At 54.8% G+C, this 23,622-nt stretch overlaps 1 protein-coding gene across 1 annotated transcript in view; it reads right to left on the minus strand.

Moving 5' to 3' along the window:
* The window catches only part of PTPRS (protein tyrosine phosphatase receptor type S), a 134,728-nt gene that overhangs the window by 19,569 nt on the left and 91,537 nt on the right, over positions 1-23,622 (minus strand). The window contains exons 7-14 of the mRNA XM_035286282.3: positions 19,250-19,519; positions 17,978-18,559; positions 15,390-15,523; positions 14,575-14,719; positions 7,237-7,542; positions 5,486-5,679; positions 5,311-5,337; positions 912-1,029 (exon numbers count right to left, since the gene is read on the minus strand). Of these exons, the coding sequence (XP_035142173.1) occupies positions 912-1,029; positions 5,311-5,337; positions 5,486-5,679; positions 7,237-7,542; positions 14,575-14,719; positions 15,390-15,523; positions 17,978-18,559; positions 19,250-19,519 (1,776 nt within the window). The remainder of the gene's footprint in view (positions 1-911; positions 1,030-5,310; positions 5,338-5,485; positions 5,680-7,236; positions 7,543-14,574; positions 14,720-15,389; positions 15,524-17,977; positions 18,560-19,249; positions 19,520-23,622) is intronic.

The raw sequence follows: 23,622 nt of genomic DNA on the forward strand, positions 1-23,622 counted from the left end.
TATTTTTCTGTCCTTTCTTTTTTTGAGACAGAGCTCTGCTCTTGCTGCCCAGGCTGCAGTGCAGTGGCACGATCTCGGCTCACTGCAACCTCTGCCTCCCGGGTTCAAGTGATTCTCCTGCCTCAGCCCCCCAGGCAGCTGAGATTACAGGTGCTTGCCACCATGCCTGCCTAATTTCTGTATTTTTAGTAGAGACGGGGTTTTTCGCCATGTTGGCCAGACCGGTCTCGAACTCCCGACCTCAGATGATCTGCCTGCCTCGGCCTCTCAAAATGCTGGGATTACAGGTGTGAGCCACCACACCTGGTGTTCAGCTCCATTTTGGCTGGAAAAAAGCCAGCCCCTTGAGGCCGATGGGAGGGACTAGAAGGAGAAACTGAGGCAGGGCCACCAAGAGAAATAAGGCTTCCTGGGGCAGTGGGGGAAGACAGGCACACCACCCTGAAAGAACCAGCTACCCGGGTGATCAGAGCCCCAATGGGGGAGGCACAGGGGACTAGGGGGCCCAGAAGAATCAAGATTGTGGGATGGGGCAATCAGGAAAGGCTTCCCAGAGGAGGTGTACCTTGAGCCAAGACCTAAAAGTAGAGGGAGGAGCCAGCCAGCAGGCAAAGGGGTATCCTGGCAGAGGGCACAGCCCAGGTAAAGGCTGAGAGGGGACAGACGGTCAGGGGTCAGAGGTGGTGACTATTAACTGTTTCTGTCTGGTGGGAGCCGGGGGAGAGGAAGTGAGTGAAGGATGAGGCAGGGGTTGGGGGCCATGCTGGGCCCTGGACGCCCACCTTTGTCTCACTGTTCCTGCTGCCTGGTGCCCCTCTGCCCACCCTCCTGGGCTAAATGACTCTGGGTGCATGCTCTGGTGCCACTGGGGGAAAAGGGGCCGCTGTGGGGGGTGGGTGGGTCACCCGTACCTGCTCCCTTGGTCACCACCACCTTGGGTTTGCTGCGAGCGCCATCGCCCTTCATGGTGTAGGCGGCTACCGTGATGGAGTAGGCGGTCTCAGGCTGCAGGTTTGTGATTATCATCTCCTGCGGGCGGGGCTGGGGGTCAGCACCATGGCCAGGGCTGGGAGCAGCCCGCCCACCCACCTCCCTGTGCTGAGATCAAGCAGGGAGGACGCAGGGCCCAGATCACCAGCAGTCACATGCACACAAGCTCATGCAGAGACCACGACATGTAGCGGCTCCATGCTCAGAGGGTACATGCAACATCCAACAAGCCCACCGTTGCTCACCAGGACCAACTCAGTCCTCTGCTCCATTGCCCCAATTCCCGCCATCACCCCCCGACAGTCTGTCCTCCTCACAGCAGCCAGGGGGCGCCTGTGAGCACCACAGTCAGGGCCCATCCCTCCTCTGCCTACCCCACCCACTCCATGACTCCCACCTCCCTTGAGGTCAAACCCCAAGTCCTCCCCGTGGCCCACAAGGCCCTGCATGACCTGCGCGTCCCCTCCTGGTACTCCCCTCAGCAACAGGGGGCTCTCCTAGCGTTCCTCCAACACACCAGGCACAGCCTGCCTCTACCCTCTGTCTCTAGACTCACGTGGGTGCTGGAGATGACCTGTACCAACTCATGAGAGCCAGTGGTTACATTTTCAGAAATTTTGTGAGCCACTTATGAAACAGAGCTGTTTAAAAATTAAACTGTATAAGGCCAAGTACAGTGGCTCATGACTGTAATCTCATCACTTCGGGAGGTGAAGGCGGGTGGATCACTTGAGGTTAGGAGTTCAAGACCAGCCTGGCCAACATGGTGAAACCTCGTCTTCCCTAAAAATACAAAGATAAACCAGGCTTGGTGGCGCATGCCTGTAGTCCCAGCTACTCGGGTGGCTGAGGCAGGAGGATCACTTGAACCTGGGAGTCGGAGGCTGCAGTGAGCCAACACTGTGCCACTGTACTCCAGGCTGGGTGACAGAGCGAGACTCTGTCTCGAAAAAAAAAAGAAAAAAAAAATCTATAAACTTACAACCGACTAAGTTATGTTGAAAGCCAAGGCAATAAATACAGCAAACCCACCTTTTCTGGTGGTTTCACTAAGGTTATGTTAGCTCTCTGATTACCTGCGTGGTTACTGCTTTGAAACCGTGCCGTCTATTTCATCTGTACAGAACAAGGATGAGGCGCTACTCAGCACCTCCCGGGCAGCTTGAAATCGACATGGCGGGAAGTATTTACACCACGGAAACCGAAACGGGCAAGTGCTACGAAACAGGACCGACCACCCTGGGCCACCCAGAGAGTGGGTTTTTACTTTTTTACCTTGTTGAGATAGGGTCTGACTCTGCTGCCCAGGCTAGAGTGCTGTGTGTTCACAGCTCACTGCAGCCTCAATCTCCTTGGCTCAAGCGATCCTCCCACCTCAGCCTTCCGGGTAGCTGGGAATACAGATGTACACCACCACAGGCCTGGCTAATTTTTGTATTTTTTTTTTTTTTTTGGTAGGGATGGGATCTTGGCATGTTGCCTAGGCCGGTCTTCTATTTGTGGGCTCAAGCAATCGGCCTGCCTCTGCCTCCCGAAGTGCTGGATTACAGGTGTGAGCCACTGTGCCTGGCCGAGAGCCGATTTTGAAATGTTTATCTCACTGTCTAAACCCATCCCCACCACAGCTATAACAATGTGTGTTTTGTTCTTGTTTTTGAGACAAAGTTTCCCTCGTGTGATGTTGGCTCATGGCACCCTCCGCCTCCCAAGTTCAAGCAATTCTCCTGCCTCAGCCTTCCAAGTAGCTGGGATTACAGGCATGTACCACCACACCGGCTAATTTTGTATTTTTAAGAGACAGGATTTCACTACGTTAGCCAGGCTGATCTCGAGCTCCTGATCTCTGGTGATCCGCCCACCTTGGCCTCCCAAAGTACTGGGATTATAGGTGTAACCACAGGCCAGATTTTTTTTTTTTTTTTAATCTTTGAGACGGAGACCTAGCATACATCTTGCCCTATAGCTCAGGCTGAGGTGCAGTGGTGCGATCTTGGCTCACTGCAACCACCTCCTGGGTTCCAGAGATTCTCCTGCCTCAGCCTCCCAAGTAGCTGGGATTACAGGTGTGCACCACCATGCCTGGGTAATTTCTGTATTTTTAGTAGAGACAGGGTTTCACCATGTTGCCCATGCTGGTCTCGAACTCCTGACCTCAGGCCTCCCAAAGTGCTGGGATTACAGGCATGAGCCACTGTGCCTGGCCTCTTTTTCTGAGATGGAGTCTCGCCCTGCTGCCCAGGCTGGAGTGCAGTGGTGTCCTCTTGGGTCACTGCAACCTCTGCCTCCTGGGTTCAAGCAATTCTCCTGCCTCAGCCTCCTGAGTAGCTGGGGCTACAGGCATCACCACGACACCCAGCTAATTTTTGTATTGTTAGTAGAGATGGGGTTTCATCATGTTGGCCAGGCTGGTCTTGAACTCCTGACCAGAAGTCATTCACCCACCTCGCCCTCTCAAAGTGTTGAGATTTCAGGCGTGAGCCACCCCGCCTGGAAGATGTGTGTCTTGTTCTGATTAACATCCTCTCACTAGAGTACAACCCGTGGGGAGGAGGGGCTCTTGTCACTACCACATCCTGAGAACCCAGCATAGACCTAGCACACAGCAGGTGCTCAATAAATGCTCATCCCATGAATGACAGCAGAGAACGCTCCTGGGCACGCGGACTTGCACACACACCTGTGCACATGCTCACAGCATCACGTGTCTGCAAGCACGCACACCCCCAAGCACAGGCCGGCATGCCTGGGAACTGTGGGGTGGGCCCAGGCCAGGGGGACGAGGAAGGGCAACGGGGATGCACAAACAGAGGGTCTCCTGCCCCTGAGCCCACAGTCCGTCCCTCCCAGGGTCTCCGCAGGAGGAGCAGGGTTGGAGCCCAGGTGGGATTATTTCCCCTAGAGCCCATGTTAGGCAGACAGGGGCCATCGGAGCATGTGGGACCAGTGCCTGTTTGTTTATTAGAGACAGGGTCGGCCAGGCACAGTGGCTCATGCCTGTAATCCCAGCACTTTGTGAGGCTCAGGTGGGCAGATCACCTTGAGGTCCGGAGTTTGAGACCAGCTTGGCCAACATGGCAAAACCCCATCTCTACTAAAAATACAAAAATGAGGCTGGGTGCAGTGGCCCACACCTGTAATCCTAGCACTTTGGGAGGCTGACGCAGGCAGACTGCCTGAGCTCAGGAGTTCAAAACCATCCTGGGCAACACGGTGAGACCCCATCTCTACTAAAATACAAAAAATTAGCCAGGCATGGTGGTACGGGCCTGTAGTGCCAGCTACTCAGGAGGCTGAGGCAGGAGAATTGCTTGAACGCAGGAGGCAGAGGTTGCGGTGAGCCGAGATGGCGCCACTTCACTCAGCTTGCACAACAAGCGACACTGTCTCAAAAAAAAAAAAAAAAAAAAAAAGGCAGGCGTGGTGGCACATGCCTGTCATCCAGCTACTGGGGAGGCTGAGGCAGGAGAATCTCTGGAACCCGGGAGGTGGAGACTGCAGTGAGCTGAGATCCCGCCACTGCACTCTAGCGTGGGCGACAGAGCAAGACTCCATCTCAAAAAAAAAAAAAAAATGGCCAGGTCGGTCTCAAAGTCCTGACCTCAGGTGATCTGCCCACCTCAGCCTCTCAAAGTGCTGAGATTACAGAAATGAGCCAGCATACCTGGCTAAGGGACCATCCCAATTTAATATCAGACTTGAGGTTCTCAGCAGAGCCTGGTGCTCCCAGGTTAGGGGCAGGAACACAGCCCAGAGAGAGGCAACAACTTGCCCAAAGGCACACAGCAATTCCTCTCTGTGGGTTAGGGCCTCCTGAGAAAGCACTGTGGGGTCATAACCAGGGTACCACAGCCATGCTTTCTGACTGGCCCCACTGACACCTCTCGTCACCCAGGGGCCAGAATGTCCAGAGAGACACATTTCCAGGCCACACAGGGCTGAGCTGAGTGATGTGGGGCTGGGTCCTTATAACAGGAGAGGAGGCAGACTCACAGGAGGAGTGACTGAGGGCAGGGGAAGGACCAGGGAGGCCTGAGTCCCACCGCCGGCAAGAGCCATCAGGGTGAAGGGATTTGGGGATGACCCTCAGGTCCTGGTGCTCAGGCCACCCGTGGGGTCTGCACCCTGTATCCCATTTCCCTGGTGCAAACGCCGAGGCTGGGCGCTCCAAGAGATTTTGTAATGGGGGAGCGAGGGGCGCACGGGAGGGCCCAGAGGAGGAGACCCTTTTACTACTGATAAGGACGTGCAAGAGTCACGGCACAGAACGGCCCGCGGGGAGCGCACGGGGGTGGGCAGGTGGGTGGCCCGGGGGCTACTTACATATTCAGCAGTGTCATCTGTCTCCCACTGAGCGGGAGGCGGCGGCAGGGGAGAGAGGAGGGAGGTGAGCGGGGAGGCCAGAGGTGGAGAGAGAGAAGCAGAGGTGGGGGGAACGCAGGGGCCGCCCCGCCCCCGCCCGGAGCCCGCCCCCGGCCCCGCCCCGGCCCCCGCCCACCTGGGCATCGGCCAGCATGACGTCCTTGATACGCGGCGGCCCGCGGGCCTCGGCGCCCTCCATGCGCACGTAGTGGACCTGGTAGCCGCGGATCTGGCCGTGCTGCCGGCCGGGCGTGGGCGAGCGCCACAGCACGCGGATGGCCGTGGCGTTGAGCGCCTCCGCCTCCACCTTCCGCGGCGGCGCGCTGGGCACTGGCGGGCGGGAGGGGAGGGGAGGGGCGGGCGGGGCCGTTACCAGGGCGCCCGGCCGTGCCCCGGGCAGCGCCACTGTCCGATTCCAGGATGCCGAGTGGCTGCAGGTGAACGACTGGGCGCTCCTGGTGCTCACCACTGGCTGGGAGGGCGTGGCCTCCTTCACACCCCCCACAGCCTCGGGAGGGGCCCGAGGGCGCGCCCCATGGACCCAGGCTGTCCCCCAGGGTCTAAACCACCTTCCCAGGGCCTCCAGACACCTTCCTTCACCCTACACTGCTTCCATCATCATCATCACCCTGCAAGATAGGGGCTCCCGTCATTCTCATTTTATATTTAGGGAAACTGAGTCCCAGAGAGTTGATTCTGGGCTCACAGCCTTAGCAAGAGGCTAAGCCAGGATTTGCACCAGGCAGTCCGGCTGTATGCTCCTAAATACTCCAGCAGGCAGGTGGCCCACTTGGCACTCAGGATCTTTGTCACCCACCCCAGAGTCTGGGATACAGAGGAACTGCTTCATTTCTTCCCTGGGCTTAGGACACAATGGGGCTGTCCAGTGAACCTTAGAGGCTAATAACTCAGAAAACAAACCAGGTTCCCAGGACCAAGAGGCTGTGATTCTTTATTTTTGAGACAGGTTTTTACTCTGTCCCCCAGGCTGGGGTGCAGTGGCAGGATCATGGCTCACTGCAGCCTTGAACTCCTGGGCTTAAGCGAGCCTCTCACCTCAGCCTTCCACGTAGCTGCAACTGTAGGCGTGTGCCACCATGCTCAGCTAACAGTGTTTTTTATAGAGATAGGGTCTCACTCTGTCACTCAGGCTGGAGTGCAGGGGAATGATCACAGCTCCCTGCAGCCTCCGACTGCTACTCGCAGCCATGTTTTACAAAGTTTTTGGAGGAACAGGGTCTCACTGTTGCCTCGGCTGGTCTCAAACTCACAGGGTCATACAATCTTCCTGCCTTGGCCTCTCAGAGTGCTGGGCTTACAGGTGTGAGCCACTATGCCCGGCTGAGAGGTTGCAATTATACTGGGAAAGGTGTCTGTCATTTCTCTCCATGACCCAGGCTTCGACCACGTGACTCCAAGCTAGGACCAGTGCCTTGCTTTCCTGCTTCAAACTTGCTAACTTGAGATGGGCCAGGATGGGAACACCGGCACCACGGAAAGTGGCCAATGCCACAGACTGGTCTCCATCTGCCAGGGGCGCTGGATAACCACCATCAGCACAACTTCGCTGCTGGGCTGTTGGCCGGTTTCCTCCACCCCACTTCCAACGGTTTCCACTGTTCCGCCAAAATAGAGTGCAGCCAGCGACACTGTCCAGGCACGAGGCTCTGGGAGCAGACGCGGCAGAGCTAAGCCTGCCCATGTCTAGAACTGCCAATTCCAAGGTCAAGGAGCCCCGGGTTTCTTGGGGAGACTGCTGGCTTCGCGGCTTCCTCCGAGTGAGGCTTGCGCCCTTTGGCCACCAGCCCAGGTTTCCAGATGGAAGGCTTCGAGGCAGGGCCGGGCTGGGGCCGGTGGGGGGGTCCCAGTCCTGGGGCAGGTACTTACCATCCTCGTCGGTGCGGACGACCACGGGCGAGCTCTCGGGCCCTGGCCCCACCTCTGTGTGAGCGACAGTCGTGATGCGGTACTCGGTCCACTTCTCCAAGGCCTCCAGCAGGATCTGAGTGGTGGTCGGGGGGATGCCGTTCACCTCCTTGGGTTCCGGGTCCTCTGAGCCCAGCGGTCGGTAGCGGACGCTGTAGCCCACCAGGGCCCCGTTGTGCGTTTCCGGCGGCGGCGGGCGCCAACTTACCAAAATGGCCGTGGAGCGCACGCTGACACATTTAACGTCTTGAGGGGGGGCTGACGGTTCTATTGGAGGGGGGAGAACGTGGGGGGGTGGGGAAGGGAGGTGGGATGGGTGGGGAGGGGGGTGGGGAAACAAAAGATGGGAAAGAGAAAATAAAAAAGAAGATGATAACAAACAAAACAGAAGCAAACCAAAGAGAAGTCGGACCCAAAAGAAGCGGGTGTCAACCAAAGGTGAGATGGGCGGGTGGGATGGGGCGGGGGGGCTGGCCAAGAACGCGGTGCTCACCAGGCTGCACCTGCATGGCGCGAAGTAGGTCTCAGGCACTAAAGCGCTACGGTCCCCATGCCAGAAACTGGATGGGTAATAACAAAAGCCCTTTCTATGAGGCACCTACCATGTGCCACACACCGTGCCAAGGGGAGAAGCAACAGAAACTCCACTTATGAGGCACCTGTTATGTGCCAGCACCAAGGGCTTCACAACGTGATAGTAAAGCATCTATTTACTGAACACCTACTATGTGCCACGCACTGTGCCAAGGCGAGAAGCAACAGAAACTCCACTTATGAGGCACCTGTTATGTGCCAGCACCAAGGGCTTCACAAAATAGTAACAACATCTATTTACTGAACACCTATTATGTGCCAGGCACCATGCCAAGGGGAACGGCAAGTAGAAGCTCCATTTACTAGGCACCTACTATGTGCCAGGCACCATGCCAAGGGGAATGGCAACAGAAGCTCCATTTAAGCACCTACTATGTGCCAGACACCACGCCAAGGGGAACGGCAAGTAGAAGCTCCATTTACTAGGCACCTACTATGTGCCAGGCACCATGCCAAGAGGAATGGCAACAGACGCTCCATTTAAGCACCTACTATGTGCCAGACACCACGCCAAGGGGAACGGCAAGTAGAAGCTCCATTTACAAGGCACCTACTATGTGCCAGGCACCATGCCAAGGGGAATGGCAACAGAAGCTCCATTTAAGCACCTACTATGTGCCAGGCACCATGCCAAGGGGAACAGCAACAGAGCTCTGTTAGGTACCTACTATGTGGCAGCACAGGGGCTTTACAAAATAACAGTAAAAGCATCTATTTAACACCTGCTATGTGCCCAGAGGAGCAGCAACAGAAGCTCCAATTATTAGGCCCCTACTGTGTGTCAAGCATTGTGCCAAGGGCTTCATAGGACGATAGCAAAATAATCTATGTCGAACACCTACTATGTGCCAGGCACTGTGCCAAGGGGAACAGCAACAGCAGCTCTATTAGGTACTTACTATGTGCCAGTACCAAGCACTTCACAAAATAGAAGTATCCATTGAACACCTACTATGTGCCAAAGGAGCAGCCTCAGAAGCTCCATTTACGAGGCACCTACTATGTGCCAGGCATCAGGCCAAGGACAACAGCAACAGACGCTCCAATGATTAGGTACCTACTATGTGCCAGGAACCATGCCAAGGGGAACAGCAACAGAAGCTCCAATTATTAGGTCCCTACTGTGTGTCAAGCATTGTGCCGAGGGCTTCATAGAATAACAAAATATGCCAAACACCTATGTGCCAGGCACTGTGCCAAGGGGAAAAGCAACAGAACCCCTATTAGGCACCTACTATGTGCCAGCACCAAGGGCCTCACAAAATAATAGTAAAAGCATTTATTTACTAAACACCTACCATGTGGCGGGCATCATGCCAAGGGGAACAGCAAGAGAAGCTCCATTTATGAAGCACCTACTATGTACCGGCACCGAGGGCTTCACAAAATAACAGACCATCTATTTATTGAATACCTACTATGTGCCAGGGATCATGCTAAGGGGGAACAGCAATAGAGGCTCCACTTATCGGGCACCTACTACGTGTCAAGCATTTTGCCAAGGGCTTCATAGAACACTAGCCAAAGAATCTCCACCTGGTGCGGTGGCTCATGCCTGTAACCCCAGCACTTTGGGAGGCCTAGGTGGGTGGATCACAAGGTTGGGAGTTCAAGACCACAGCCCAGCCAACATGGTGAAACCCTGTCTCTACTAAAGATAACAAAAAATCAGCTGGGCGTGGTGGTGGGCACCTGTAATCCCAGTTATTCGGGAGGCTGAGGCAGGAGAATCACTTGAACCTGGAAGGCAGAGGTTGCAGTGAGCCGAAATCGCACCACTGCACTCCAGCCTGGATGACAGGGCAAGACTCTGTCTCAAAAAAAGAGTCTATATGTCACACACTATGTGCCCAGGTGTGGTGCTGCTAAGGGGGCAGCAATACAAGCCCCAGTTACTGCACACCCACCATGTGCCAGGCATCATGCCCAGGGCTTCACACAGTAACAGCAAATGCACTTACTAAGTGACCACCCACTGCCAGTCAGGCATGGTACCAAGGGATTTATAACAATTTTGAGAAAATATAATAAAAATTTTTTTAAAGTAAAATCATTTATTTACGGAACACTGTGCTACCAGGGACGCAAAGGCCACCCCAAAGGCTTCGTTCAACCAGGACCATCTAACTGGCCTCACATGAAAATAATGCTCTGTCTTGAGCACCTACTGTGTGCCAAAACTCCTGTGTTTGGTTCTGACTATGTACCTGGCACGACACCAAACCCATTACTAAGCCCATCAACAGCAAGTCTCATTTACTATAGACTGGGTATGACAACAGCTCTCTAAAGGGAAAAACTGCAGTTGTCATTTAAGCAACACCTACTGTGTGCCAGGCACTGTGCTAAGGGCTTTATCAGAAAACAGTTAACAGTCTCTGCATATTAAGCTCCTACTGTGTGCCAGGCACTGTCCTAAGGGCTTTATCAGAAAACAGTTAATAGTCCCTGCATATTAAGCTCCTACTGTGTGCCAGGCACTGTCCTAAGGGCTTTATCAGAAAACAGTTAATAGTCCCTGCATATTAAGCTCCTACTGTGTGCCAGGCACTGTGCTAAGGGCTTTATCAGAAAACAGTTAACAGTCTCTGCATATTAAGCTCCTACTGTGTGCCAGGCACTGTCCTAAGGGCTTTATCAGAAAACAGTTAACAGTCTCTGCATATTAAGCTCCTACTGTGTGCCAGGCACTGTCCTAAGGGCTTTATCAGAAAACAGTTAACAGTCCCTGCATATTAAGCTCCTACTGTGTGCCAGGCACTGTGCTAAGGGCTTTATCAGAAAACAGTTAACAGTCCCTGCATATTAAGCTCCTACTGTGTGCCAGGCACTGTCCTAAGGGCTTTATCAGAAAACAGTTAATAGTCTCTGCATATTAAGCTCCTACTGTGTGCCAGGCACTGTCCTAAGGGCTTTATCAGAAAACAGTTAATAGTCTCTGCATATTAAGCTCCTACTGTGTGCCAGGCACTGTCCTAAGGGCTTTATCAGAAAACAGTAGTAGTCACCACATATTAAGCACCTACTGTGTACCAGGTACTGTGCTAGGGGATTATTGAAAATGTTTCCACATATTAAGCACCTACTATGTGTTCGGCAACTCTACTCAGAGCCTTATAGAATATCAATAGTTTTCATTTCTTAAGCAACTACTGTATGCCAAGCACTATGCTAAGGGCTGTATTGGATAACTGTAATAGCGCCTGGCTTACTAAGCACCTACTGTGTGCCAGGCATGACACTAAAGACCTTATATAACAATGACAACAGTGCTTACTCACTGAACACCTACTGTGTGCACACGCTGTGCCGAGGCCTTTGCAGACACTGACTGCATGTTTTCGTAAAAACTGGGTAACCAGCTCTATCCCATATCCTTTCAAATGGCTAATCACGTCCATCTGAGCACCAACTATGTGCCTCACACCGGGCCTCCTTTTATATAGCAAGTGCCACTTACTGAGCACTTACCGTCTGCCAAGCACTGTGCCAAGGTTTGCAGAACAGGAAGTGTTGGTACCCACGTTCTGAGCAGCTAACGCGCGTGGCACCAGCTTAAGCTTGTTATAACCCGCTATTAGCTTCCATTTACTGCCCAGCACTGTGCCAATCCATGTGCAGATTTAAAACCGCAGCTGCATCGGTGGGGCACCTACTGTGTGCCAGGCGGTATGCTAAAGTCTTTGCTAAGTTAATATGACAGTTCCCGCACGTTAAAGCGAACCGTCCGTGTTTTAAAGGCTTATGAGTCAGTCTCCATGTGTTCCGTGCCTAGCATGGCCCAATGCCGTGCTAAGGGCATTCGTGATGGGAAACTCCACGTTCTGCGCACCTGCTGCGGGGGCAGCGCCCTGAGCTCACCTCGCAAGTGCTGTCTTATTCAATGCCTCCATCTTCTCATTTAATGCATACATGATCTCATTCAATTCTCACAACCCCTCGGGTGGCCAGAATGGTCACTCCCCACTCGCCAACCCGTGTCACCGGTGGGGAAACCAGATTCAAAGTCTGCCTGTTGGGTTTTCTGCGGTCACCCCACCCTGGAAGCTTTCCATTATTTCGTCATGTCACCTCTCAATCCTGCCGAAAACCCAGAGGTGCGGCCCGTCTTCCAGGTGAGGAAACTGAAGCTCAGAAACAGCAAGCTACCTGCCCAGGGGCATGCAGTCATGAGGTGGCAGAGCCAGGCATGGAACCCAGGCTTGGCTGTGCTTCACAGGCCGGCTTGGTGTGACGTTGGGAACTCAGTTCTCAGCCTCGTGCCAGCTGGGGATGGCTGGAGCCATACTCCCCCAAATGCCCAAAACTTTAGAATCTATGTCCCCCGGAGGGAGGCCCAGAGAAATGAATGGCCTCACTCGTGGCAAAAGCATCCTGTCCGCTTGCTTGGTGGCCGAGCAGGGGTTTACTGAGCGTGACGGGCACACCCTCCTGCTGGCATCTGGAAACTAGAGATGAATCAGAGCCCCTGTCCTCAAGGGCACAGGGCTGCCAGGGACTGCAGAGGCCACCTCAACAGCTTACTTCAGCTAGAAGCCCCTCCGGCCTCACTTAAAGCAAAACACTGGGGGCCCCTCCTCCAAAACCAGACACAGGGGACCCTTCCGTATTTCTTGACCAGCCACCCCAACCAAAGGTGCCCGGGGGGGGGAAATCAGGCAGGGAGCACAGAAAAAACACCAGCCAAGGAATGTGTGGGAAGGAATGGGTTTGCTGAGAAAGGGAGAGAAAAAATAAAACCAAAACCATAATAAAATAAGAAACAACAGTGATGGCAGTGATGATGAGAAACCAGAGTAAAAGAAAGAAAGACTCCTTCCAGAAAACGCCCATCTGGTTACCTACCTTCCGCTCTTCAACTGCTAACTGATAAGACTTTCTTACGAGAGAGGGAACGGCCGAGTGCTGAGCTACAAGGCCAGACCGAGCTCTTGGTGGGTCTCGGGATGCCAGTGGCCCCGTGGGCCTGCTCCAGCCCCCAGCGTGCACACGCTGAGGTTCCAGGCTGGAGGCAGGAAGGTGGCATGGTGTCTGGGGAGACCCACGGCTGAGTGGTCTGACCTGCACCTACCCTTGTGTTCAGCCTAAGGAGCCCGCAGTTCCCGGGGGGATGGATACGCCTGGCCCTGAGTCTTTGTTGCCAGCTGTCCTGGGCCCCAACAGCCTCGGGGCGAGAGGCGCGGAGTCCCTTTTCCCCCACTCCCTGTCCTGGGCCGCCCCGGAGATTCGCGTGGCTGGGCCAAAGCCGCTTTCGAGGTGACCACGGAGGTCGTGTCCTTCACAATCCGGCCCAACCCGCGTGACGTCTTGGGAAGGGACTTATGCAGATGTGGACGTCTGTGCATGAGCAGCACAGCACGGTGGTGGCATGTGGTGGTGGCATGTGGTTTCAGAATTTCAGGGGCAGAATTCGGGCCGTGGACTCTGCGCAGCCCAGAGCAGCCAGGGCAGACCGGTGGGGGTGGGGGGCACACGGGGTGGGCCGTTTTTGTGAACCTGCTTGAGACCAGCATGTACTCACCTTCAGGACACCTCAGCCGGTCTCTCAGGTGGCTGCCCAAGCCACGGGCCACCCTCACTGACTCCACCTCACACAGACACGCCCAGATGCCTTGGAGCTGCCAGGGACTCAGCTCAGCTCGGTTTGGGGGAGCAGGAAGGAGGGAAAGGGGCCAACGGGGCGGGGGTTGTGTCTCAGAGGCCCCTACCCCTAATCTCAGCGGCTCAGATGCCCCGGCCCGAGTTGATGTTACCCTCGACTGACCCGAGACGCCCCTGTGTGCACACACTCCGGGGAGGGGGCCTTGAAGTTCTGACCATCATGACTGATTCCGAAAGAAAGCCTGAGGTGGCTACGTCGTGACTGACTGGGTTGGGGGAGGTAAGTGGGGGAAATAGGGAGGCCACGGCAGGGAGACCATGCCAGTGGAGGCCATGCTGGGCCAGAGCCAGGGAGGTGGGTGAGGCAGGGAGACAGCAGAAGGGGCCTGGCCAGCCCCAAGCTTGGAGAAGTCAGGGAGGGAGGGTGGCAGTGACCCATAGCCAGCTGCCAGGTGAAGGGTGACTCGCTCAAAACAGGGAGGCCGGGCGGGCACAGCAGAGAACTCCCGAGATCAGAGCCCCGAGTGGGGCCTGCATGCCCCCATGAAACGCAGCATCAGCTCTGATTCCACGCCCTCCCCACCCTTGGGAGCTGGGACCTCATCCTGGGGTCTTGAGAGCCGAGGCTCCCTGCCCAGGGAAGGCCCTCGGGCAAGGTGGGTTCGTCTCTGTGTCCTTTGCTCTCTCTGCAAATGACGGGGTGCGAGCGGTGACCCCTTACAATGCCTGGGAAATGGGCACCACGTGGCCCTTCAAACAGTCCCCACTCCAGGATGGGAAGAGGACGAAGGAGCGAGGTCCCAGAACCTCTTCCACACCAGGGGCAACATCAGCCACTTCTTGACCCCGTGTCTCCACCCAGGTCACCAGGCCCAGGGGCACAGAGAACCCCGTGCTGAGACCCTCACAGTGCTGATGGGGAAACTGAGGCACAGCGAGGGCAGACGGATCCGAGGTCCGGGAGCAAAGCGGAGACAGGCCCGGAGGCGCCCCCCCACCCCCACCCATTGCGGCAGGCCCCGCCTGGGTCCGTCCCTCGAGGGACTGTCTGCGGCCAGGCCGTGGTCCCCCCCGCAGAGAAGGGCGGCCCCGTGAGACACCTACTGGACTGCAGCGTGCGCTGCCGCACCACCGGGGTGAAGGCGCCCAGGCCCTGCGGGGAGCGGGCTGCCAGGCGGAAGGCGTATTCCGTGTTGGGCTTCAGGTCCTCCACCACGTAGGACGTCGTGGGGTCGAAGGTCCTTCCCACCTGGGGCGAGGCAGAGAGGGACAGAGAGGGATGGGGGAGAGAGCGAGTGAGCGATAAAAGACAGAGTAATAGAGACAGAGGGGCACAGAGCCAGAGACAGAGAAACGAAGTGGGGGAGAGATAGAGAGACAAAGACAGAGACAGAGATAAAGGGGAAAGAGAGAGACAAGAGACAGAGAAACAGGGCAGAGAAAGAGACAGAAACAGGAGATGCAGAGACAGAGGAATAAACAGAGATAGAGATGAGAAAGAGATACATGAAGAGACAGAGAGAGATACACAGAGACAAATGGAGGGGAGACAGGTAGAGATAGGGACAGAGAAAGGAGAGAGACAGAGACAGAGACAGAGATGAGAAACATGCAGAGAGAAAGAGACACAAAAACAGAGAGATGGACAGAGACAGATGAAGACAGAAAAACACAGAAAAGAGACAGAGACAGAGACATGGAGAAGCCGGGATGGAGAGAGCCGGGGACGCCCAGACACGCGGAGCCAGAGCGCGCAGAGGAGAAAAGGCAAGGAAGAAAAACGCGGGGGAAGAGGGACATAGGGACGGAGACGCAGGAGAAGCAGGAGTGAGGAAGAGCGGGACCCACAGCACACACAGGGACAGAGAGAAGGGAGGAGCCCAGGGTGGGCCAGCCGGTCCCCGTGCTGCCGGCCTCACCTCCCGGCCGTGGTCGCCTTCCCGGAAGAGGAGCTCGTACTTGATGATGCTCTCCTGCCGCGGGGGGCTCCAGGACAGGGTGATACTGGTCTCCGACTTGGCCTCGGCCCGCAGGTTCATAGGCTGGCCAGGCACTGCAGGGGCGGGGGACGAGCAGCAGTGGGGGCATGTCCACCCCACGAAGGAAGTCCCACTTGCTGAGTGTCCTCTCTCTCCCAGAAAGACAAGCCCAGCATTGCCCCCAAAACAGCTGCCAGCTCTGGGGGCTTCTAGAATGTTATTTTCCTGGGGACCTCGCCCCTACCCCACTGACCCCTCTGTTCCCCCATCCTCTCTTCTTCCAAGGCAAAAGAACACTTTTTAAAATCCCCTTTTCTTTCCTTTTTTGAGATGGAGTCTCGCTCTGTCGCCCAGGCTGGAATGCCACCTCTGCCTCCAGGGTTCAAGCGATTCTCCTGCCTCAGCCTCCCAAGTAGCTGAGACTACAGGCGTGCGCCACCACACCCCGCTAATATTTGTATTTTTAAGTAGAGACGGGGTTTCAACATGTTGGCCAGGCTGGTCTCCAACTTCTGACCTCAGGTGATCTGCCTACCTTGGCCTCCCAAAATGCTGGGATTACAGGCATGAGCCACCACGCCCAGCCTAAAAATCCCCGTTTCAAATCACCCCAGTGTCCTCACTCACTGCAAATCAGATGAGAGAGAAGATTAGCAGGGAGGTATGTGTGCATATTTTGTTTCCTTTTATTTTAGTGAGGCAGGGTCTCACTCTCTCACACAGGCTGGAGTACAGGGGCGTGATCACAGCTCACTGCAGCCTCCAACTCCTGGGCTCAGGTGATCCTCCTGCCTCAGCCTCCTGAGTAGCTGGGACCACCACCACACTCAGCTCACTGTAACCTCTGCCTCCCGGATTCAAGCGATTCTCCTGCCTCAGCCTCCTAAGTAGCCAGGATTACAAGCAAGCACCACCACGCCTGGCTAATTTTTGTACTTTTAGTAGAGACAGGGTTTCATCATGTTGGCCAGGCTGGTCTTGAACTCCTGATCTCGTGATCTGCCTGCCTCGGCCTCCGAAAGTGCTGCGAATACAGGTGTGAGCCACCTCGCCTGGCCAATCTTAAAATTGTTTGTACACGTGGGGTCTATGTTGCCCAGGCTGGTCTTGAACTCTTGGCTTCAGCAAATCCTCCTGCCTCAGCCTCCCAAAGTATCAGTGTTACAGGTATGAGCCACACTGCCTGGTCAAGGGTGCCTGTGTTAAAATCGGCATCTCTATTCTTTATCTGCCCACAGACACCGACTGAGCTCCAACCATCCAGGCCCCTTGCTTCAGCGGATGCCTGAGTTTGCCTGGACTTTAGGTTTTAAAAGCCTGAGCCCCAAAGGAAAGGGCCAAACACCCTGAGAGAGCTGGGGTCCCCCGTGCCTAAATGCCTCTTCCGAGTCTTCCCCCTTGGGTAGGTGGGGACTGGCCCTCTGCGTTGGGGTGAGGCAGTTTTCATTCATTATTTCCGACGAGGCAGCATGGTCCCTCTAATGAGAGCAGCAGGGGAAGGGGGTTCTCCAACTCACATCCCAGCAGGAGCGGGGAGTTAGCGGAGAAGAGGGAGGTATACACGGCACCCCTCGTCTCGACACAGCTGCCGGGAGCTACCCAGGTGTTTGAGCCTACCCTTGTGAGCTTGTCAAATCAGATTTTTTCAAGAGCAACCAAAAATTTGGCTAGGATAACTCTCGGATTTTATCTTTTGAGACAGAGTCTTGCTCTGTCGCCCAGCCTGGAGGGCAGTGGCGAAATTTTGGCTCAATGCAGCCTCCACCTCCTGGGTTCAGGTGATTCTCCTGCCTCCGCCTCCTGAGTAGCTGGAACTACAGGCGTGCACCACCATGCCCGGCTAATTTTTGTGTGTATATATACATGTTTGTTTTTTTAGTGGAAACAGAGTTTTGTCATGTTGGCCAGGCTGTTCTCAAACTCCTGACCTCAGGTGATCCACCCGTTTAAAAAAAGTACCCATGTTTAGAAATCACCTTTTTATTCTTTGAGATGGGGTCTCGCTCTGTTGCCCAGGCTGGAGTGCAATGGCATGATCTTGGCTCACTGCAACCTCCGCCTTCTCCGTTCAACCGATTCTCCTGCCTCAGCCTCCAGAGTGGCTGGGATTACAGGTGTGCACCACCCCGTGCAGCTAATTTTTTTGTATTAGTAGAAATGGGGTTTCACCATGTTGGCCAGGCTGGTCTCGAACTGCTGACCTCAGGTGATCCAGCCGCCTTGGCCTCACAAAGTGCTGGGATTATAGGCGTGAGCCACCGCGCCCGGCCTAGCTCCCTGACTTAAAATGCTAGCAGGTAAATATCTTAGAGCATTGTGCTCTTGAGTAGCTGGACTACGGGTGTGCAGCCGCACCCTAGCTCATTTTTAATTTGTTTTGTAGAGATGGGGTCTAGCTACATTGGCCAGGCTGGTCTTGAACTCCTGGCCTCAAGAAATCCTCCCGTTTTGGCCTGGCTTTCCAGGGTGCACACAAACAGCCGAGCTGCACGGCCGGGGCCCCGGGTCCTGCCGTCCCCACGCCTCACCTCCCTGCTGTGTCTTGACCTGGATGGGGTCCGAGAGGGGCCCATCGCCGACAGAGGTGAAGGCCAGCACCCGCACGGTGTAGGTCTCGTCCTCCAGCAGGCTGCCCACGGTGGTCAGCAGGCTGTCGTCCACGTTGTGTTTCTGCCAGTTGCCCACAGGGTGCTCGGGCTCCATGGTGTAGTAGACCCGGTAGCCGCGGATCAGCCCGTTGGGCTCCACCGGCTCCTCCCACTGCACGATCATGGTGGTGGCGCTCAGCATCCGGGCCTGCACGTTTCGCGGCGCGCTGGCCGGGGCCTGCTCGCCCGTGCGCGTGACCACGGACTCGCTGGGGGGCCCCTGGCCGATGGAGTTGACAGCCGACACCCAGATCTCATACTCCGAGTTGGGGCTCAGGCCGCCGATGCTGTAGCGCGTGGTGGTGATGTCCTCCTTGATCTGATACGGCCCGTCCTGACTCTTGGATTTGTATTCGATGACGTAATACGACACGGGGTCTGGATTGCCCGAGTCCCACGTGATGGTGATGCTGGTGGCTGTGTTCTCGGTCACCACAGGTGTCCCGGGAGCTTTGGGGAGAGCTGTGGGCAGGAGGCAGCTGTGTCACGCGCTGGGGATGTGGGGTGACGACCCAGAGTGCTGTGTGACTTTCTGCCACTCAGTCGCCTTCTCTGTGCCTTGATTTGCCCCGTGGTAACCACAGGCCTCATGACCTCTCAGCATCTACAGCAAAGGGTGGTAAACCATGGCCCAGGAGACAGCCAGTACTCATTTTCTTTCCTTTCCTTTTTTTTTGAGAGGGAGTCTCGCTCTGTCACCCAGGCTGGAGTGGAGCAGCTCGATCTCGGCTCACTGCAACCTCCGCCTCCCGGGTTTAAGTGACTCTCCTGCCTCAGCTTTCCAATGGCTGAGATGACAGATGTGCACCAGCACGCTTGGGTTTTTTTTTTTTTTTTTTTTTTGTATTTTTAGTTTAGATGGGGTTTCACTATGTTGGTCAGGCTGGTCTCGAACTCCTGACCTCAGGTGATCTACCCAGCTCAGCCTCCCAAAGTGCTGGGATTACAGGCGTGAGCCACCGCGCCCGGCTGGGATCATTTCTCGCCAGTAAATACCTGTTCAAGGAACAACGGTCCCCTTCCTAGCCAGGATCGACCGAAGCCAAAAGGGTAACTCGGAGGTGCCCCCACACTGCCTCCCACCTGCGCCTGACATCCGGGAGTGAGGCCAGCCTGCTCCCACCACCTACGGGTCCCACGGTCCCCGCTCACATTTCACCGTGATCTGAGCAACTGCCTCGATGACGCCCAGGCTGGACATGGCCACGCAGGTGTAGTTGGCTGAGTCTTTGACGTCTGTGAGTTCCAGCACGTTCCGACCCACCGGCATGTCATCCTCGGGGGTCAGGTCCTCAGCCCCCTGCATCCACTTCACATAGGGCATGGGCGAGCCCACGGCCACGCAGGTGATGTTCACGTTGCCCCCTGGCATGATCTCGTGGCTCATGGGCAGGATGGAGAAGCGTGGGGCCACGCGACGGACTGGGGAGGGGCGGCAGCAGCAGAGGGGTGGGGCGGGGTGGGGCGGGGGATGCGAGGGGTGAGGTGGGTGGGGGTGGGAGGGGAAGACAGAATGCAGAGGAGAAAAGAAAGAAAAGCAGGAAGAAAGAAAGAAGGAAAGAAAGAAAAAAAGGAAAAAAAAGTGGAAAACCATTTAAATATAAACAGGGCTGGTTCTTTTCCCCTCTGTTGATTTTTCCCCCCAAATGAAAAGAAAACAAAAGAACCAAATTAAAAAACCAAATTCCAACACAAAGAAACCAAAACTTCAAAGGAAGTTACTTCACAAACAATATATAGAGAGATATATCAATATATAATAGACATGAAGCATTATCTCATAGCAACAGGGTTTCATAGACCAGGGTGGCTGGTCACAGCACAGATACGAACACAAAAATTTATCAGCGGTTTCTCATCTTTGCAGACAGAGATGGCTTCAGGGAGCTGCCCCTCCGCTCGCTCCTGAATGGGGGGGGAGCATCCCCGTCGGGGAGCACTGGAAGATTCCAGCTGCAGGTGTCGGCGTGCAGGTGAGTTAGGAGAGGGGGCAACTTCCAACCCTCCCTGATTCTCTGGGGATGTGGTGGTCACAGGACAGCTGTTGAGACCAGGAGACAGAGGGAGCCTGAGATGGCGGCCCCCCCACTCCCGGGTGATTCAGGGGCCCCACCCACTCCCTCCCCTCCCCCGCCCCCAGGCCCTCCAGGAAAAGATGAGAAACTCTAATGAAATTTTTGTGGTTTTGGGGTATAGAAACCCTTCTAAAAGCTTCTGTCAGATCTGACACGTTTCCATCAATAGATGCAGCTCTGAGTCACAAACATCATGCAAAATAGATTGAGAGAGAGAGAGAGAGAGAGACAGACAAAGAGAGAGAAAGGCGGGATGCACACGGGAACTGCGGGGGGAAGATCTGGATTTGGGGGATCTCTAGGGCACACTTCCGTGACACCAGAGAGAGGAGACGGATGAATGGGGAGAGAGAGAGAGAACAACAGAAAACAGAGAGCAGGGAGGCAGAGAAAGAAAGAAAGGGGGATCCCACTTCAATGCTGCATATTAATTCTAGCAGATGTGAATCAATGTGACATACCACATTGTCACATCACAGCCCTGGCAGAATAGATAATAATAATAATTAATAATCATAAACGAGGGAATGGACTTGAACGCTGAAAGAAAAGGGCCATGTTCTGTGCGTTTCTTAGCGGGGTGGGGGGGTGGATGCAGCCTTCTCTCAAAGGCAATGAAGGCAGCAGGATGCATTTCGGGGGCTCCGTTTTCAGAAGTCAGATGGGTTCCAGGACTGGGGGCAGAGGGGAGGAGGCCAGCAGGCAGGGGAACCTGCAGGGAGCACCGCTGGCCAGCCAGCAGGGGCTGTTTAACTGCCGTGGGAACCTAATAAACCCTTCTGGCTGGAAAAGGAAGGTCCCTGGGTAACAGTGTCAGGTCCTAGAGAAGACATACGGTACGTCCCCAGCTTTGGGTGGGTAAAGGGGCCTTGTTTCAACTGCACAGATGACGAACTGGAGGCTCAGTCGGGGTCACCGTCAACACCTGCCTCTGATCCTCATACGGGACTGTGGGGGGTGCAGACTCAGGGGGTGCTCTCAAGGGGTATGGTCTATGATGCTGAGGAGGGGTCCAAGGGGATAAAGGGGGGAAGCCCCAAATCTTTCCCCTGCAGCCTCAGTTCCTAGCTGGACATCCCAACCCCTGCCTTCCTGAATCCGGGTGGGGGGCAAAGAAAAAGGGGGACGTCGGCGGGCATGGGAGTGGGGTCTGGAAGCTGGCAGCCCTTCGGAAAAAGAAGCCCCACGAAAGTCCAGAGTCGTGCTGGAGACAGGATGGAGTGGAAGGTACTGCTCCAGGGGAGGAGGAGGAGGCGGGGCAGGGGGAGACAGAGGGGCCATGCACACAGAGTGGAGGTGAGGGGCAAGGTGCTGTGAGATGGGGGGGGTGGCTTTCCGGTAGGGCTGGGTAGAGGGTGGGGGCATGGGGGGAGAATGGGGTCCGGCCGGCCAGCGGACACGGTCCAGGCCAGCCGCCAGCACCCACAGTGAGGCACAGGTAGGATGCCAAGGCCGAGTTGTCATGGAAACGGAACACGATGGGGGAAATGAGCGTGAGGAGCTAATTATTCAAGGGCAGAAAAACAGCATCGACGTCTAAAACAAAACTGGGAAGAACAAATGAAGTAACAAAGCAAAAAAAAAAAAAAAAAAAAAGACTCTAAAAACCAAAGAACTCCATCCGAAACACAACACAACACCCAAAAGCAAGAAGAAACAAAAAAAAATCATGGAATGGGTGTAGGGCTGAAAATCGGGGTCTGAAAGGAGGAGGAAGGTGGCTTCCCCAGGGAGATGCCCTCCCGCGGGCAGAACACAGGATCCGGCCTCTCCACCCAGCACCCAAGAGCCTTGGCCAAGGGTTTGGGGTCACCACAGGGGTGGGAGCCTCACGGACAAAAAGCCTTCGGAAAAACCAACCCCAGCCCAACTCAAGTCTCTCTCTGTCTCAAGTCCCTGTCGGCCCACTTCTCCACGACACCCTGTCCCACTTAGGGCTGAGCACGCTGGAGGTCCCAAAGCTGAAATCACACAAGGTGAACTCCCTCCAGGTCTCAGAATCCCATCGAGAACCTCTCCAGGCAGAGCTAGCTGAATGTGCCCAGTGGCCTTGGGAAGGTCCCCCGTCCTCCTGGAGCCTCAGTTACCTCATCTGTAAAATGGCAGCAATCGGGCATTCTGCTGAGAAGGGCATTAGCCTGACTAGGGCAGTGCCCAGAACGGCAGGGGCAAAACCCAGGCATGGAGCTGGGGAAGTTACCTTTCAGCCTCCCAGGTGCTGGGAAGATCAGATAGCTTCTCTATCTTACAAAAAAAAAATGGAGGCTGGGCATGGTGGCTCAGGCCTCTAATCCCAGCACTTTAGGAGGCTGAGGCAGGTGGATCCCTTGAGGTCACGAGTTGGAGAACAACCTGGCCAACACGATAAAATCCCGTCTCTACTAAAAATACAAAAAATTAGCGGGACATGGAGGCAGGTGCCTGTAATCCCAGCTACTCCGGAGAGGCTGAGCCAGGAGAATCACTTGAATCCGGGAGGAAGAGATTACAGCGAGCAGAGATCATGCCACTGCACGCCAGCCTGGGTGACAGAGTGAAACTCCATCTCCAATAAAAATAAATAAAGAAAAAGAAAATGGAAAAAGTAAGAATTTCTACTGAATCCCCATCTGACTCTCTCCCTTCTAACGATTTTGAGAGGCAAATGTCCTTATGCTCATTTTGCAGATGAGGGAACAGAGGCTCAGAAAGGTGACAGGACTAGAGGGAAATCACAGAAAGGAAGCAGTGTAGCCAGAGCTCAAAGCCAGGCCAGCCTGGTTCCTGCCTCTCAGAGAAAACAAGCCTTTTCTAACCATGGTGAGTAATGAGGATAACAGCCAAGTATCAATTCTTGGCATCTGGCTCTTTCAAACTTGTGTGTCCTGACCCACTGGGGGACACCAAAGAGGAAAAAGTACCCATCACCTATATAAAACCCCATGTAATGGCCAGTAGCCACTGACTGAATAATATCCAGTAGCCATCATAATAAATGTCCAGAAGCCATCAGTAAAAGGCTCATACTCAAAGGAATTGTTGGAACGTCAAAGGGAGTAAGACCTAGCTTCAGGATCTAAAGGTTAAGTGCCAGGCCAATTTATCTTTTCTGTAAGGATGGACATCTTATCCAAAAGACCCTGTTCCTGTTTGATCTTATCTTAAAATATCTCCCCATAGGGATGTCATAATTTAAAAGGTACCTCTAACTTTCTTTTAGAAGCAGAGACAAGGGGATACGTGTTGAATATGTAAAAGACTTGCACTACAGGGTTCACCATAAATCAGTTAAATGTGCATTTATCAACAGCAGTCATTTCAGGGCTCACAATCCCCAACATGGCCAGCAACCATCAGTTAAATGGACCTGCCAATAAATTTTAACAGCTCCTCTGACACTTAAGAAACTGCGCACTTGCTTTCTCACCCACCTCATCTGTTTCAAAGGGTGTGCTATAGGAAGAGGGCTGG

This window comes from Callithrix jacchus, chromosome 22, assembly GCF_049354715.1.
Source record: "Callithrix jacchus isolate 240 chromosome 22, calJac240_pri, whole genome shotgun sequence".
In the NCBI taxonomy this organism is placed as follows: domain Eukaryota; kingdom Metazoa; phylum Chordata; class Mammalia; order Primates; family Cebidae; genus Callithrix; species Callithrix jacchus.